At 40.9% G+C, this 19,163-nt stretch overlaps 1 protein-coding gene across 5 annotated transcripts in view; it reads right to left on the bottom strand.

The window, feature by feature from the left end:
* The window catches only part of kynu (kynureninase), a 253,690-nt gene that overhangs the window by 32,379 nt on the left and 202,148 nt on the right, over positions 1-19,163 (bottom strand). For all 5 annotated transcript variants that reach the window (XM_033024701.1, XM_033024698.1, XM_033024703.1 and 2 more), the window contains 2 exons: positions 13,352-13,450; positions 13,103-13,176 (listed from right to left, as the gene is read on the bottom strand). In XM_033024701.1, coding sequence (XP_032880592.1) covers positions 13,103-13,176; positions 13,352-13,450 — 173 coding nt within the window. The remainder of the gene's footprint in view (positions 1-13,102; positions 13,177-13,351; positions 13,451-19,163) is intronic.

Below are 19,163 nucleotides of genomic sequence, written 5' to 3'. Positions count from 1 at the left end.
CTTGTTCTGGACTTCCCCAACATCGTGAACAATCTTCCTGCATCTAGCCTGTCCAACCCCTTAAGAATTTTGTAAGTTTCTATAAGATCCCCCCTCAATCTTCTAAATTCTAGCGAGTACAAACCGAGTCTATCCAGTCTTTCTTCATATGAAAGTCCTGACATCCCAGGAATCAGTCTGGTGAACCTTCTCTGTACTCCCTCTATGGCAAGGATGTCTTTCCTCAGATTAGGAGACCAAAACTGTACGCAATACTCCAGGTGTGGTCTCACCAAGACCCTGTACAACTGCAGTAGAACCTCCCTGCTCCTATACTCAAATCCTTTTGCTATGAACTATGCTTAGCAGTAGCTTCACCCACCTTTGGTGCACTATGCCATAAATGCCCATGGGATCTGCTCAAAAATTAAATTTTAAGTAGCATAAGGATGGTTTTCATCTTGAACCTGGTGCACGGTTCCCCGATGTTGAAAACAATTGGCAATAATCTGCTGAAAAGCATTTTGAGAAGGGCACCAACCTCAGAAGATTTACTTATGAAAGCAATTAGACAACAGCAATACACAATGTGCTCTGGAAGAGAGAGAAGCTGCAGAGGAGAAGGTGAGAGCTCTAAAATCACAGATGAGAATGCAACATGTGAGCAGTTATGACGGATATGTTGCATATACACAGATAGCTCTACCATATCAGCAAATAAATTACATGCCTGAGCAAATTGCAGGAACAGAGATGTACTACACAGGAACTTGCTATACTTCTGCAAAAGCAGCAAATGTCCAATCCCACCTCCCTGCCCTCATTATGTCCTCTGGCCACCATTCCACATCCACATAACATTTCTCTTGAAGTAGAGTTCTCAGAGTCCGGCTCAGATTATGCAAATAATTAATTCCACAAAGAAAAAAAATAGTAGGTAGCAGACTCCTGTGATTTGGGATCATCAACAACTGGAGACAAAAACTTCTGCATGCTCACAGATCATTGTGTCACTGTCTACCTGGTCCCTTGAAAGATCACCACCTTAGCGGGTGAAGGACATTGAAGTGCTACACTTGGCTGTAGCCTTTCAGGCAGCGTGCTTACCTATGGCCCACATCTGTGTTGCTATCTGGTCCTTGAAGGTCATTAAAAAAACAATGTACCAGGCTGTCAAAGATGATAAACATTGCATTTGAATGTTAGAAGCTAACATGATATTTGATTTAAACCGTATTTGAAGTAACCTTGCATTGACATAAGCACCATTCTACGTCTTCCTCGTTTAAGGCAAATCACTTTTATTATGAAAGAGCAAAGACACTGTTATTGCAAATATTGGTAATACTACAGATCCCAGCCTCATCAGACTGCTAATATCATGCATATTTGCTCACTATACTTAAGTATAATGTTGATTGTCATTCAGAGTTTTATAGTTATAAACGGTGTATTCAATAAATACAATGAACAAAAAAAAAGTTAAATAAATAAAAAACAGAACAATATAGTGCAAAACCAAAGAAAGATCAAAGTCCCTAGTGCAACCAAGTTCAGAGTTTAGTTAGAGTTCATACTGTTCAATAGCCTGATGGTTATTAGGAAGAAGCTATTCCTGAACCTAGATGTTACAGTTTTCAGATTCCTATACCTTTTTCCGATGGCAGGAGTAAAATAAGAAAATGGCCAGGGTGGTATGGGTCTTTGATGATGTTGGCGGTCTATTTGAGACAGTGCCTCCTATAGATCCCATCATAGGAAGATCAGTACCTGTGATGGACTGGACAATTTTCACCACTATTTCTAATCTCCTTCATTCCTAGGTGTTCGAGTTGCTGAACAAGGCTGTGATGTAACCAGTCAATATGGTCTCTACCGTACATCTGTAGAAGTTCAAGCGAATATTCACCGACATATCAAATCTACTCAATCTTCTAAGGAATGTTGGGCTTTATTTATGATTGCATCAATGTGTTGTGTACAGGATAGATCTTTGCACGTCGACGAACTGAAGTTGTCGACTCTCTGCAATACCAACCCTATGATGAAGGTTTGTGGATCTTTGGCCTACCTCTTCTAACGTCAACAATTAGTTCCTTGGTTTTACTGCCGTTAAAAGCAAAGTTGTTGTTCGGGGATCATTTAGTCAGATGATCGATCTCCCTCCCATACTCTGAAGCATCATTCTCTGGAATTCCAACAACAGTGGTGTCACCATTGAATTTAAAGATGGCGTTGTGTCTGGCGTCACAGTCATGGGTATAGCGCGGGGGACTGAGCGCACAGCCTTGAGTATCCCCTGTGTTTATGGTTATCAAGGAGGAAGTGTTATTGCCAACTCGTACAGATTGTGCCCTGTTGATCAGGAAGTCGAGGATCCAGATGCAAAGGGAAAAGCAGAGACCCCGTTTTCTGAGTTTGGAAGGGATGATTTTGTTGAACACCGAGGTGTAATCTATGAACAACATCCTGACGTATGTGTTTTTATTATCAAAGTAATCCAATGCAGAGTGGGGAGCCAGTGAGATCGTATCTCCTGGTGATCTATTATGGTGGTAGTCAAATTATAGTTGATCCAGGTACTTGCTTAGCTAGCGTATTTGCTGATTGTTCCCCTCTGAGACTTTATCACGTCCAACTCTAAGGCAAGGATGTGTATGAAAGATAAAAATATATGAGAGAGGCAGATTGGTTAGATAAATCATTTGTTATACACTACCAGTTCCCTTGGTCAATCTTTACTTGAGAGCAATTGAAAGCTACTTGAATAGTTGAGAGGGGATTAGTGAAAAGTGATTGCTTGTGCAGGAAAGCATGACAATACAATGAACAGTTCCAACTGTTGCAAAATGAGTAAAATGCTGTGCATCTCCTGTTGACAGTTCATCATTTGTACCCCATTGTGGAACTTGAAATGGCCAATTGATGCAATGGTTTAGAATGAACCTAGGTTGGATTCTCATGAGAGATTTGTTATAGCTGACAGATTGTAGATTTTGTTGGCTTGAAAAATTAACCCCTCAATGCATCACTCGCCTCATTGAATACCAATCAGATCAATATGTGATCATGGGCATTTGTCTTAGCTTCTGTGGCTATGGTGCTAATTAGTTATCACCGACGTTCAGTTCTAATCCAAATGTGCCACAAATTCCAAATGGATTTAAACATGTAGACTACATGTTACAGTATTCACTACAGTACCTAAATGTTAGCTCTTTTAGTCATGGAGTCATAAAGTCATACAGCATGGAAACTGGCCGTTCAGCACAACATGGCAACACCGATCGACATGCCACATCCACACTAGTACCACCTTCATGCATTAGGCCCATATTCCCCTAAACCTATCCTAACAATGCACCTGTCTAAATGTTTCTTAAATGTTGCGAAAGTACCCGCTAAACATTGCGATCGTACCTGCAATTTTCTGTTTATGTTACAATGAAAGCTGCAATATTGGCCATGAGATGAGCTAATGCATAATAGTTGCCTCGCCATGGTACTGATGAAGTTGCCCACTATATCTGTGCTGAAGGATGGACCTTGTCAGGCTCAAAACTCAATGCAATGTTATATCTCCCATGCTTTCTGATGTTGGATTTGCGCCTTCCATCAACGCCCAAAACAAGTAGATATGTCTGGTTGTGTATATTTGTCAGTCCATTCCTTCTATCCGGAGATGCTGCCTGTCCCACTGAGTTACTCCAGCATTGTGTGTCTAACTTACATTAAATGTACTGATGGATGAAGGCAAGCACACTATATTCCTTCTTTGTCATTATATCTACTTGAGCTTAGATCCCAAGATCCCTTGTTCATCAGTGCTCTTCAACATTTTACTCTTTACTTGATTAAAGTCCACTGCCATATTTCTACCATTATCTGTAACACACATATATCCTGCTATATCCTTTGACAGTCTTCTTCACTGTTCTCAACTCTGCAATTTATTGTGTCATCTGCAAACTCAGTAACTAATCCACCTACATTTTCATCCAAGTAATTTATATATATTACAAACAAAAGAGATCCCAGCATAACCTCCCACCTCCATTCAGAGAAACATGCCTCCACCATTACCCTCAGGCTTCAATGGCCAAGCCAATCTACCAAGTTACCATTGTTCCCATGCATCTTACTTTTCTGGATCAACCTACATGGGCCGCCTTGCCAAATGCCTTATTAAAGTTTATGTCGACAATGTCCACTGTTCTCCCGTTCTTAAACAATGGAACAATAGGTTATTCCCCAATCCTTTGACCTCACCTGTCGCTAGAGGGATTACAACGATCAAAGTTGTCATGTGTTGTCTTTTCTCTCTCAAAAATCTGGGATGGATCTCATCGGGACCTGGGGATTTATTCATCAATGTTCTTCAAGGGACCCAATGCTGCCTCCTTTTTGATCTTAGGTTATGAACATAACCCACGCTGATCTATCCTCCATGTCCTCCTTGGTGAATACCGATGAAAATACTCATTCAGTACTTTTGACCACTGACTCCAGGCATAAATGCCCTCCTTTATCCTTGAGAGGTGTTATTCTCTCCCTAGCTACCCCTTTGTTTTTAATGCATGAATAAAATACCTTTAGATTTTCCTTAAATCTTACTGACCAAGGACATTTCATGGTCTCCAGTGGCCCTCATGTTTCCTTGATTGAGTTCTATCATGCTCTCTTTATGTTCCTTCAAGGCCCTGTCTGAATTGAGCTTCCTACACCTTACGTGCAATTTATTTCTCTTTTTGAAAAACTAATTACAATATCTCTTGTCATCCAAGATTCCCATATTTTGCAGTCTTTGTCTTTCCTCTTTACTGGATCATGCTAGTCGCAAGTTACGTTCAGAACATACTGATCCTTATCTTCCCCAGTCTCAGTCTTACAACTAGTCACCTGATCTCATTAAGCTATTCCAAAGATACCCTCTAAATTTCAATATAATCTTGATAGATGAAAAGAAGAATGTTCTAAAATTGAGATACAAATGGGGCTAAAATGGATAGCAAGCAAATGTAGTGCATTGGAGAAGTGTGACTAAATTAAGATAGATACAAAATGCTGGAGCAATTCAGCGAGACAGGCAGCTTCTCTGGATAGAACCATTCCTTCTATCCAGAGAAGCTGCCTGTCTCGCTAAGTTGCGCCAGCATTTTGGGTCTATCTTGGGTGTAAATCAGCATCTGCAATGCCTTCTTACACATTGTGACGAACCTAAGCGTGCCCTATTCTCATAAGTGACTGTGGCTTAATGAGACCAGTCACACCTATTCCTTTGAGTTTAAGCTAACCCTGAAGGAGATAGGAATAGAAAGGTATGTTACACCATGTGTTTAGATATTGTGCTGATCTTGACTGAAAAGCTGGCACTTTAAAGAAGAGAGGAGATGTTCTCAATTTGCAGTGGTGGAAAATGTCTGAGAACGTTGTGGGGACATACGAATGTTGGATCTGAACTTTAATTTTCACAGGTTGAGGAATGTGAAGTTAATGCAGTTGATGGGATATACCATTTAAAGATGGTTTAACTAACTCCTGGCATTGATCCCTATAACTATGTGTGATATCTTGAGCTCAGACACAGAATAACAAGTTAACTCAGTGCTGACCGAAACATGACTGCACAGCTGCACTGTGGTTTATTCAATCATTTACAATCCTCCAACCAAAGGTGGCGCTATTACATCTCCTCCCACCTTAATGAAAACATTATCGCCTTGTTGACATTTTTAAATATAACATTTCTGACATTTTTGAATATAATAAAAATGGTATGAATTTATTACAATCTTGTTTGATTATTTACTTTTATATAACCTGAAAAAAATGAGGGCATCAGGCAAAATACATATACAAAATACATATACAAAATAAACTTCACAAATTAAACATAACCACTGGGTTTCTCCTTCTTTCTGGATATCTTCCCTGACCAAAAGTTTCTGACTGTTTAGAACCACTTGGACTCATTTTTGATCGAGTCAAGTCTTCCTTTTGACCTACATTCAAAGATGCCAGTCTATCAGTCAATTTTGTTTGACTGTCAAACACACTTGAACCTCCATTTTCAGGCTGGTTCAAACTGACACGATCTTGTGTACCTTCTTGTACCATTTCTGGTTCATCCGTTGGTACCTGTACTTGAGTGGTAATCAAATTATCTGACGTCTAATTGGTCTGGTTGCAAACCTGTTTGTGCTTGCATAGGTATGACATGGTCAATGTGTACTTGTCTCACCTTTCCACTTCCAAACATCTTGACCAAGTATGTCCGTGGTCCGCACTTTCTCACTACTCTGCCAAGTAACCACTTTACCCACTTATGATGATTGTTTTTCACCTTTACCTTCTGATTCAACTCAACACTCCTTTCCTTTACTCCTGTCGTGATATGCTTTTTGTTTCTGTTTCTCTTCTACTGTTTGAGCCAAGTTTGGTTTAAATGGTGAAAACCTTGTTCTGGGTTTTCTCTTCAAGAACAATTCTGCTGACGTTTGACCAGTAGTGGTGTGAGGTGTGTTTTGATATGTAATCAGAAAGTTAGCCATTTTGTGAAACAGAGACAACTGTCTTTTCTTTGGATTTGGACGCATCACAATTTGCACTGTGCGTTCTGCTGCTCCATTTGAAGCAGGATAGTATGGAGCGACTCTTGGATGTTTTACACCATTCCCTTTCATGAATTGTGCAAACTCTAGAATACAGAATTGTGGTCCGTTATCAGACACAATTTCCTCTGGAAATCCATAGTACACAAACAATCCTCGCAAAATGTCTATCGTTTTGCTGGATGTTGTTTTGTTCATTGGAAACACCTCAACCCACTTGGAGTGACTATCAATCACAATGAACAATTGTTGTCCATCTAACTCTGCAAAGTCAACGTGTAATCTTTGCCACACTCTAACCGGCCATTTCCATGGCTGTAGCGGTAGTGAATTATTTCCAACTGCTTGAAATGTGCTACACTCTTTCACAGTTTGTTCTATGTCCTTAACTAGACCAGGCCACCATAGATAGCTTCTATCTAGACTCTTTTTTAGACATATTCCCAAATGCTGATCATGAAGAAATTTACTCCATATTTTTCAGGGATTACAACTGTCGCTCCCCAAATGACACACCCTTGGTCTACTGAGAGTTCATTCCTACCTACAAAGAATGGTTTCAGTTCTGCCTCTGAATCTGGCAATTTGTTTGGCCATCCATTTGTAACATATTCCTGCACTCTTGACAAAAGTCTGTCAGTGCGTGTAGCTTTCCGAATGTGAAGTGATAGGTAACTCATCTACATGAGAGAAATAAAATGTCTTCTCTGTTTGGGGTAACCTCCGATTCCAAAGGTAATCCAGACATGACATCAGCATTGCTGTGCTTGCTGCCTTGCGATACTGAATATCATACTGGTATGCAGAAAATATAAATGCCCATCTTTGCATTCTGGCAGCAGCCAGAATTGGTATGTGTCCTTTTGGATTTAGGATCACTGTCAACGGCTGGTGATCTGTCTCGATTACAAACCTTATACCATATAAGTATTTGTGAAACCTCCTAACACCAAAAATCAATGCAAGAGCCTCTCGCTCTATTTGCGCATAATTTCTCTCACTGGCATTGAGTGTTCTAGATGCTATTGGCCTCTCCTCTCCATGTTCTAACACATGAGAGATCACAGCACCAACACCGTATGGTGAAGCATCACATGCTAACTTCATTGGCTTATGTGCATTGTAATGAACAAGCATTGTACTCTCTGCCAACTGAGCTTTACATGACTTGAAAGCTTGGTCACATTCAAGTGTCCACTTCCATGGTACATCTTTTCTCAAGAGCTCGTTCAAGGGATGTAAACAGGTGGACAGATTTGGCACCAACTTCCCATAATAATGCACTGATCCTAAAAAGGATTGGATCTCAGATATGTTTCTGGGAGTGGGCGCGTTCTTGATCGCATCAACATTACCCTTGGTGGAGTGTAGACCATCCTTGTCTATCTTATGCCACAAGGACTGTCCCGAGTTCTGAAAGAACTCACACTTCTCTGCCTTCACTCTTACACTGTGCTTCAAGTCATTTGAGTACCACTTCCAACATTTCATCATGGGTCTGCCTGTCAGGGGCTGAGATGAGGATGTCATCCAAATAACACACCACACCTTCAATTCCCTCTAGAATTTGTGTATTCACCCCTTGAAAAATCCCTGCGGCTGATGATATGCCAAATGGGAGCTTATTGAACCGAAACAATCCCAAATGCGTGTTGATAGTCAACTTGGATTTAGATTTGTCATCTACACCTAACTGCACGAAGGTATTTGTCAAGTCAATTTTTGTGAAGACTTGTCCGCCTGTCAGGGTGCTAAGCAAATCCTCTGCCATTGGTAGGGTATCTGGTATGCTACCTTCAAGTACCTGGTTTACAGTTACCTTATAATCCCCACAAGTATAACACTACCATCAGGTTTAGGTACAACTACAATGGGTGTTGCCCATTCACTACTTTCTACCTTACTGATAATGTTCTCATTTTCAAGTCTTTTCAGTTCGTTCTCGACCTTGGCCTTAAGTGCATACGATACGGCCCGTGGTTTGCAATGCACTAGTGTCGCATCCTGCTTCAAGCGTACTTTCGCCTTGTACCCCTTGATTGGCGCTCCCTGGTCGCTGAACACCTTCAGATGTTGCTTGATTACGTCCTCTGGACACTTGAATTCTTCGCAAACGAGGAATATCTCGTTCCAGTTGAGCATCAAGATCTGCAACCAATTCTGACCTAGCAATGCAGGCTTATCTCCCTTTACAATTCGAGAGGCAACTCCGCCTGTTGCTCCTTATACCTAACTGGTACATGTACGCATCCCAACAGTGGAATCTTCTCTCCAGAGTAACCACGTAGCTCGATTTGCTTTGCTTCTAAAGGAATTTGACTCAGCTTCTCCCGATACACAGATTCAGGAATCACACTCACAGATGCTCCTGCGTCGACTTCCATGCTAACATGAGTTCCATTCAACTGGATTTGCATGGACACATTTTTGTCTTCCGGTTTACTAGCTCATTGCTGCAGATGGTGTATATGTCGAGAGGCTCTACCTCTGTCAGCAGTTGATCCACAGAATGAAGATGCTTACTTGTTGTTGAACCTTTTTTCTGCTTAGCATTGCGACAAGCCTTCGCTAGATGTCCCATCTTTTGACACGAGTAACACTCTGCCTTGAAGAATGGACAAGATTGTGCTAGATGTGAGCCCAAACAGCGATAGCATGACTTTGCAGTAGCCTTGCTACCCCTCCATGTATAACGATTATCTGATGTCTTTGTTGACTTATGCGTCTTTGGTTTGCTGGACTGCAGCTTGTTCAACTCTTCCGCTGGTTATCTAGAAGTTGTCCTGACTTCTCTAGAACCCCTCTCTGCCATATCCATTGACAAAGCAGTTTTTCAAGCTGTTTCAAAGGTCAGGTCATACACTGTCATCAGCTTACTTTGCATCCGCTCACTTCTCAGTCCACACACAAAACGGTCTCTTAATGCCCGACCTTGGAAATTTCCAAAATTACAATGAATTGATAACCTCTTGAGTGCCACAATAAAATTACTAATGTCCTCCTCTGGAAGTTGGCATCTCGTTCTAAATCGATAGCTCTCACCTGTTTCTAAGGGCTTAGGGTCATAATGTTCTGTTAACTTCTTAAGAATATCTTCAAGGGCGTGTCCTTTGGTTTGGCTGGAGCTAACAAATTCTTTACTGTATCATAAACATCGGGGCCCATTTCAGTGAGAAAAATTGTTCTTTTCCTAGCTTGGATTGCTTCATTCAAACGTCTTGATTCTACATCAGAAGCTTCTACTTCAGTAATGTTATTTGCAGCAAAAAACATCTCTAAACGTTCGATGTATGCACTGAACGTTTCCCGGCTTTGCTGGAACTCACCCGATCATCCGATGTACCCGCTGGGCACCGCCATTTTGGATTTTTAACCATCTCACAGAATTCAAACTTTGTGACCGGATTTTCAGCTTTCCCTGACACCGAAAGTTATACAACCTTCACCGTGCCTCTGTAGAATTCCTTATCTACACAAACAATTAAAGCTGGCGAATCCACAATCTCATCCTCGTCGCCAATTTGTGATATCTTGAGCTCAGACACAGAATAACAAGTTAACTCACTGCTGACCAGAACATGACTGCACAGCTGCACTGTGGTTTATTCAATCATTTACAATCCTCCAACTAAAGGTGGCGCTATTAACTTATATTATCTTCAGGGAAAAATGGGGCTAGTGGAGATCTGGCATCTTGGTCACCATGGGCGAGTTGGGCCATAGGACCCATTGCGTATATATGAATATAAAGGAACTGCAGTGTTTAAGAAAGAACTGCAGATGCTGGAAAAATCTAAGGTAGACAGAAATGCTGGAGAAACTCAGCGGGTGAAGCAGCATCTACGGAGCGAAGGAATAGGTGATGTTTCAGGTCAACACCCTTCTTCAAACTGATGTGGGAGGGGGGGGGGCAGGAAGAAGAAAGGAAGAGGCAGAGACTGTGGGCTGTGGGGGAGCTGGGAAGGGGAGGGGAAGGAGGGAGAAAGCAAGGACTACCTGAAATTGGAGAAGTCAATGTTCCTACCGCTGGGGTGTAAACTACCCAAGCAAAATATGAGGTGCTGCTCCTCCAATTTGTGGTGGGACTCACTCTGGCCTTGGAGGAGGCCCAGGACAGAAAGACCGGATTCGGAATGGGAGGTGGAGTTGAAGTGCTGAGCCACCGGGAGATCAGGTTGGTTAATGCGAACTGTGCGGAGGTGTTGGGCGAAGCGATCGCCAGGCCTGCGCTTGGTCTCACCGATGTAGAGCGGTTGACACCTAGAGCAGCGGATGCAATAGATGAGGTTGGAGGAGGTGCAGGTGAACCTCTGCCTCACCTGGAAAGACTGCTTAGGTCCTTGGATGGAGTCAAGAGAGGAGGTAAAGCGTCAAGTGTAGCATTTCCTGCGGTTGCAAGAGAAAGTACCAGGGGAGGGGGTGGTGTGGGTGGGAAGGGACGAATTGACCAGGGAGTTACGGAGGGAGCGGTCTCTGCGGAAAGCCGAAAGCATTGTGGATGGGAAGATGTGTCCAGTGGTAGGATCCCGTTGGAGGTGGTGAAAATGTCAGAAGATTATATGTTGTAAGTGACGGCTGATAGAGTGAAAGGTGAGGACAAGAGGGACTCTGTCCTTGATACGAGTGGGAGGGGGGGGGGGGGGGGGGGTGGTGTGAGAGCGGAGCTATGGGATATAGAAGATACCTTGGTGAGAGCCTCATCTATAGTTGAAGAGGGGAACCCCCGTTCCCTAAAGGTTTGGAACACCTCATCCTGGGTGCAATAAATTATCCTTCATTGCCCTGCTTTGTTCTGGCCTTTCTTTTAACCTCTGGTTCCCTCCTCTCTGCTTTCAGTCTGAAGAAGGGTCCCGACCTGAAACATCAGCCATCCTTTTTCTCCAGAGATGCTCCACCTGACCTGCTGAGTTACTCCAGCACTTGGTGTCTATCTATTGCCTCCATGACTTTACATTCCTGAAGAGTCTTCTGGTCTCTGCAAATACAGGCTATTACTCTACCTCACCATCTTTTCCACAAATGCCTTTAGTTCATCTTCTGAAATTCATTGACACTTCTCTTGTATGTGTTGTGCTATCTGTACAGAAGTTATTGTAACTAACAGGTTACAGTAGCATCTGTAATGACTTTCATCGCCTTTCAGAGAGGTTCAGAATGTTAACTCACTGCAAGTTTTCATGAACCACTCACAAATTTGGTGCTCCCTTCTATGAAGTGAGGGGATCTACAGCACACTCTGCTGGATGCTGAAACAATTGTAATGAGCATGTAGTATGACTTTCCTGCATGGCCTCCATTATATCTGATGTGTTTGAGTCAAATGACCTCAGCACCCACGTCCCCCTTATACACAAACTATCCAATTTAGCCCAATTCATGTCTCCATTTTATCACACATACTCCCATCCATCAAAATGCCCTGCTGTTACATTTTTCTGGAGGGGGATCTATTAAGTTAATGCTCCACTCTGAGAGCACATTTCAGCCAGTTTACTGGGCATTTCACCAGCAACTCTTGAAGGCATCCTTCAGGTGATTTAATGAGGCACTTACTTACAATTCATTATCTCAACTACAGTGTACACAAATTTAATGTCACTCTGGAGGCAGCTAAGGTAATATCAGTTCAGCTTCAGGCTGAAAACTGGCAGTAAGGGATTGACTACCCTTTATGGCCTTGGTCTATATTCTGTTTTATTTAAATCATATTTAACTGGGGTAGTGATCCGCACCTACTAGTTTTTTCACCAAAGACAAAATTACCTTTGAAGTTCTATTATTTGTTTCAATGGAAACTGTGAATTCAGTCATCTGGCTAAATTAGAGCCTGCTCACACCACAAAACATGCTACCAGCCAAGTTCACTGTAACAGCGGGTAATCAAAAAATGTTCACTAAATATGCAGTTTTCCTTTATTCTTAAAGCCGAAAGAAGGCACGCTTTAGTAACCTGGGAACTGCAAAATAGATTTCACTGTTATTAATTGTAAATGTTTTTGCATTTCATGATGATGAAACAAATAAACATAGCTAGAAAGGATTACATATCTTACACAAGGATGGTAGACACAAAATGCTGGAGTAACTCAGTGGGACAGGCAGCATCTCTGGAGAGAAGCAATATTTAAGAGGCTTGAACAAAAGCCCATGAACGATGGCGAAGAAAACATAGATGAGAAATTATATTCAATAAAGAAAAACAAATTGCTGTAGTAACAGCAGGTCAGACAGCATCTCTGGAAGACGTGGAAAGATGATGTTTTGTGTGGGGTCCCTTCTTCAGCCTACGTGTAGTTGGGGGCAAAAAGCTGGGAAAGAGATGGGAGTGGGACATAGTGATAAGCGGAAACAGGTCAGGAGCATGAGTTTGATTGACAGATGGATGGTCAAAGGTCAGGGGAAAAAAATAAAACAAATTTGACTAATCCTCCATGTTGACACCAATTATAAAACTCAAAATCCTGCTGATTCATTTTTGTTTGCACAACTGAAACATGGTGGTTAATACTTACGTCGGTTTTATGGTAAAATTGTGTTTTTCATGTATATACGCTCCTGCTAAAGCTCCAGCACCAGAATTCAAATACTGTAACAGATTAATAAATAAGTTAATTTTCATATTCATTTCACGGATTTTCTCAGTCAGTAAAACTGGGGAGAAAAGAATAGCTTGCATGACATTCATTTCAAAATGAATAGATGGAGAAAAAAAATCACCAACAATTACAATCAATGGAGTACAACAAAGGAATCAATGTTACCTTGTAATTACACCAGCAGGCGAAGTCTACGTTCCAGTCATGCAGACGCACTTCTACATTCCCAACAGCATGGGCAAGGTCAAAGCCAACATAACACCCCTGCACAACAGCAGTTCAATGTCAAATTAGTTACAAGTGCTCAAAATATGAAATTATAAAATGCATTGTTAATAGATTGTTAAAATGGTTACATTTGCTGACATAAGTTTACCTGCTCTATAATTTTTAAGAAATCTTGCTCCCACTTAAAAAAAAAAATTAAAGTGCTTTTACTTAGCACTGTGCAGAGTTGAAATAGTAAAAGCAAAATAAAATGAAGGCATGGTACAAAACATGCTGAAATGGACTTTCTTTCTTTGTCAGCATCCATGCTGAGATGGACGTCAAATCCGCTCCCTACTGTGAAAAGTACAGTCCTTGAAAAAGGCAATGTTTTGGAGAACCAAGTGGTTGCCTCTTAATTATAAAGTTCTTAAATGTGCCCTTCAGCTCCAGGGATGGAGAATACCACAGAGAATAAAGACGAATAACCGTGTTCCCAATACTTCGTTGATAGGTAATCTTTGGGGATGTAATTTCTCCTTTTCTGCTGCCACAGTATAATTGAAGGAAACATTGCCTTTTGGTCAGAAAAGCTTCTTCCTTGATACTATCCTTTACTCTATCCAGAAGGGGACCAGATAATTAAAGAAAGGTTGCAGATGGCGTACAAGGTTATCGTATGTCAACCAGGGATGTCGGAAATAAATGTCTTTCCAGAGTGTACAATCATTTAAAAGGGTCCTGCTTTAAAATAAAGATATATGAGGCACTACTCAGCTAGTTTTTTCCTTTAATAACTGTTCATTTATGAAGATTATTCACACTGATTATTGCAGGGATAATTGAGGCACTTAGAGAATCTGCAGTTAATGTATCTAAGATATGGAAGGCTATTCATCTGGATTGAAATATTAGTTCTCCTGCCACATATTTTGCAATTTGAGAATTTGCCATTAATTCTACAGAAGTAAGCACTCTGATTATTTGATAATAAGTAAATCTGATCAGCAAAGTGTAACTTTAATGTTCAAGCTGTTCCAAGCTTGCTATTTGATTTCCCTGTTGTCCCCCCTTTAACTGAAAGATAAATTAATCTCTTTAAAACAAAACCATGAGGGCATGTTCCTTTTACTTAATCCCTTGGGAACAGGCTTAATATTTAAAAGTACCCTAAAATCTAAAAATGGCCTTTGGTTCCTGACATTTTGAAAAGCTGAGACCATATTTGACCCAATCTTGTTGATAATTATCTGATTTAAGCACTGGCTAGGCATTGAGATGGGGAGTACCATAGTAAATGCATCAAGATTCTATATGATAAGTAAAGAAGACCATCAAGGAAGGAAACCCAGTTTGAAAATCAATGAAAAGAAGTGCAAATGCTAGAAGTCTAAAATAGATATTTGATCAGATATATCCAAGGTGATTATGCGAAGCTAGAGAAGAAATTGAAGGAGCCCTGGCTGAGATAAATGATTCATCATTAGAAACAGGTGAGGTGTCAGATGACTGGAGGCTGGTTAATATTGTGCCTCTTTTTAAGTAGGGCAGCAAGGAAAATCCTGGGGACTATAGACCAGTGAGCCTTAGATCTGTGGTCGGCAGGTTACTGGAGTAGATTCTGAGAGATAAAATGTATATATACTTGGATGGGTAGGAACTCATTAGGGATAGCCAGCATGGTTTCATACAAGGGAGATTGTGCCTTACAAATTTAATTAAGTTTCTTTGAAGTAACCAAGAAACCAGGGCAAGGCCATAGACATTGTCTAAATGGACCTTTCATAAGGTTACGCAGTGTAGGTTGTTCTGGCAGGTTAGACTGCATGGGGCTCAGGGAGAGCTGGCTGACAGGATGCAGAATTGGCTTAATGGAAGGAAGATGGAAGGTCATTTTTCAGGCGGGAGGCCTGTGACTAATGATGTTCCTCACGGATCGGTGCTGGGTTTCATTACTGTTTGTGTTTTATATTAACGATTTGGATAAGAATGTACAAGGTGTGATTAGCAAGTTTGCAGATGGCACTAACACAGGTGGTAAAGACATTGAAGATCAAGATCAGCTGGGCAAATGGGCTGAGGAATGGTAAATGGAGTTTAATGCAGATAAATGCAGTGTGTTACATTTTGGGAAGTCAAATCAAGGCAGGACCTTCACAGTGAATAGAAGGCACGACCTTCACAGTGAACAGTAAGGTTCTGGGGAGAGTTGTAGAGCAGAGTGTTCTTTGGTCAGTCAGGTAAGACAGGCTGGTAAAGACGGTACATTGGCCTTCATCAGTCCGAATATTGAATATGGAAGCTGGGACATTATGTTACACCTGTACAAGATATTGGTAAGTTCGCATTTGAAGTATTGTGTTCATTTTTAGTCACTCTGCTATAAGAAGGATGTAATTAAGCTGAAAACGATATAGAGAATATTTACGAGGATGTTGCCATGACTCGAAGGCCTGAGGTGCTGGGAGAATTTAGGCAGACTAGGACTTTATGCCATGGAGCGTAGGAGGCTAAAGGATTATCTTACAGAGGTGTACAAATCATGTGGGAAATAGCATAGCGTTTTTTTACTTAAGATTGGGGAATCAAGAACCAGAGGACACAGATTTAAGCTGAGAGAGGAAAGATTTAATAGGAACCTGAGGGGCAGCATTTTCACTGAGGGTCGTGGGTGAGTGGAACATATTGCCAAATGAGATAGTCAATTGAGGTATTTAAATGACACTTGGTCAAGTATATGGACAGGAAAGGTTTAATGGAATAGGGTCCAAATGCAGGCAAATGAAACTAGCTTAGATGGCGCATCTTGGTCAACATGGAGACTTAGGCCGAAGGGCCTATTTCTGTGATGTATGACTATGACTGTAAAAGTATTGGAACTACATGTATGAAACAAGCAGTACGGTAGTCTCCCTTTGTCAAAATTGCAACTTCCAAAAATATATCTGGCAATCTATCTAGAAATTCTTAACAGCCAAATTCTTATGAAATGCCATCACTTGAAGGTTACCTCAGAAAAAGAGATGAATAACTATGTTCTGAAATATCTAATCGACAGGTAATCTCCGGGGAATGTTATTTCGCCTTGATGTTTTTCCCTCCACATCTACTGAATAAATTACAGAGTATTTTAACTGTTTTGCTATGATATCAGGTTTTTAACTAAAATGGCATTTTGGTTTTGTATTCAGCAATGTTGTGGCAAATTAGCTCATGGTTTACCAACATTCTTTTGGGAGCACGTTGTTAATACCCTTGCTGCATTACAGACGAACTATTGCGCAAAGTAATGTAAGAGATAAGTTAATTTTGCCAGAATTGGCTCTGCCTAACATTTGGTCAAATGTAACATCTCTCAGAAAGATTGTGTGGGCAAACATTCAGTCATATTTTGAGGCATCGAAACCAAATAAGGCTTGTGCTCCTTTATACAGTACAAATTTGCACTGTACATAGAAACTGCATTGAAGTTCTCAATTTGTAGGAGTATGATTGATCACAATCTCCATTGAAGAAGGTTCAAGCATGGACAACCATGGCAAGATGAGCAATAGCTTTCTCTGGTTAACAAATAGAGTTTTGAACTTCCTCTTATCCTCATGTTCAGTGGCTTTTATTCACGAGTTATCATTAATTACTTCAGCATTCTCCATTCTTAGCATAACATGGCCGCTTGCTCACTAAGTCTTCACTGCTCCAAAATGGAATGATCTTGTCAGTGAAATTTCATATTTTCTTCATGTTTCCTATGGTTGACATTTCTGCTCACTTATAACTTCCTTTATAACTATTTATTCTGCCACATTCACTATGCAGCTCCAAAAGTAAGAATACCATGGAAAGTTTATTCGCCTCCTCATGGATTGTATTTGACCTGTTACATATTTCTGTTATTTTCTCTACTCATTCTTCGTTATGCTACTGCATGCTTTTGAATTGTTTAGAATCATTGGAATTTCTGTGGAGTCTCCTCACTTAAGAGACTTTCATGGAACTCTGCAATTGGTTGTGCAATTGAGGTTACGCTGAACTCTGGTCACTGAGAAGACATTACTTTTCTGCTGGTACAAAGATTTCTAGGTGCTTTAATTCTGCGTTGTCAATATAACATCTTCCACATATTAGCCATAGAGCCATACAGCAGAGAAACAGACTCCTCAGTTCAACACCCATGCCGACCAAGATGCCCCATCTAGGTTAGTCCCATTTGCCGGTGTTTGATGTACACCCTTTAAATCTTTCCTGTCCATAATCATATTGTATAATATTTAGATTGCTCTATTTCTTGCAAGCTCTACAGTAGATTGTGGCACAGTAGCTGTTGAACTGCTGCCTTGTAGCCCCAGCAACACCCTGTTCAGTCCTGACCAGTGTGGAGTTTGCATACTTTCACTGTGACAATGTGGGTTTCCTTCAATTTCATTCCACAAAGACTTCCGGGTTACTAAGCTGCTGTAGATTGTTCTCAGACTGAAAGTGAGTGGTAGAATCCAGGAAGAGGTGATGAGTATGTGACGAGAATAAAATGGGTTTGTGTAGGAATAGTGTAAATGGGTGGTTGACAGTCAATGGGTGGTACGGCATGATTCCAGTTATGAGTGAGTATTGTGAGCAACGGGGAATAATTTACAAACTTTACATCTTCATTTGTTGCAAGATTTTGCTGAATACATTGAATAGTTCTGCTTGGACAATAGTGTAAATCCTCAGTGTAAATGCCAAAAGGAAATTGTGATTTCCTCATTGAGGCTGGAAGTCCAATGCACTTGAACAGAACAGAACAGAACAGCTAAGCTAAATGGGTCATTTTCTGGCTGTGCCTTGCCACTGGACATCCCATGCTACAGTAGGCATTTACTGAGGTTCCCCAGCAATCTCTGGGGAAAGCTGAATTGGATTTTGTCAGCTGTCAAAATTTGATGTGGCCTACACCAACTGTTTTAGCCCACCCATGTTATTCATATTGTTATAGGCCTAGATCTTGCTGCACGGGTCCAATGTTGTCTGGGTCAACTATATTGGTCTTCTGGATTGAATGGAAGTAAGTTTGGGAGTGTCTCCTAAAGAAAACCTGGGACATTTCATTAGCTGCAATCTTCATAATCTTTCATCTGCTCTGAGCTAATAATTCAGCCCATTAGCAACACAAGAACTGGAAGAGAGGCCTTTCAGACTGCAGCCTGTTTCAACTTTCCATTAGATTATGCCAATTCTTTATTGTCCCAAATGTGGTCCTGTTCTCATCTTTAATCAAGTACCTGGATGTGACAAGCATATGGAAACATTAATTTGTTATTAATTTAATGTATCTCTCAGAAGATAGCAGGGGTTCATCTGTAAAATGTGTGTGTGTTTTTTTTTCTGTTTCTTGTTATGGAGGAAGCGTGTATTGGGCCAGGCCTTCTCCTCTCACTCAAGAACAGTATTGAACTGACAGGCTTTGTTTTCAGATACAAGTTTCAAGAACAGCATCACAACATGCCATAATAAAATAAGTCTTTGGGATTGCTTCCACAATATCATGGATAGTTTTGAAAAACACTTTTTCAATTGAAGTGTTTTAAAGATCCATGGAAAACAAAATTAATTGTTACAACACAGAATACCATTATGTCCACTGTCTGTTATTGGTATTGTCGCTCATTTCCAGAATTAATGGGAAACTGTTTGACCAAGGGTAAAAGCAGCAGTTGTTCCCACACTAATAATCTCTACTTTGATGCCCTTGTCAATCTTCATCGGCTACACTGGGAAAGCCATGTAATTTGCA

This window comes from Amblyraja radiata, chromosome 7 (genome assembly GCF_010909765.2).
Source record: "Amblyraja radiata isolate CabotCenter1 chromosome 7, sAmbRad1.1.pri, whole genome shotgun sequence".
NCBI lineage: Eukaryota > Metazoa > Chordata > Chondrichthyes > Rajiformes > Rajidae > Amblyraja > Amblyraja radiata.
This window is presented reverse-complemented; position numbering and strand designations above follow the sequence as displayed.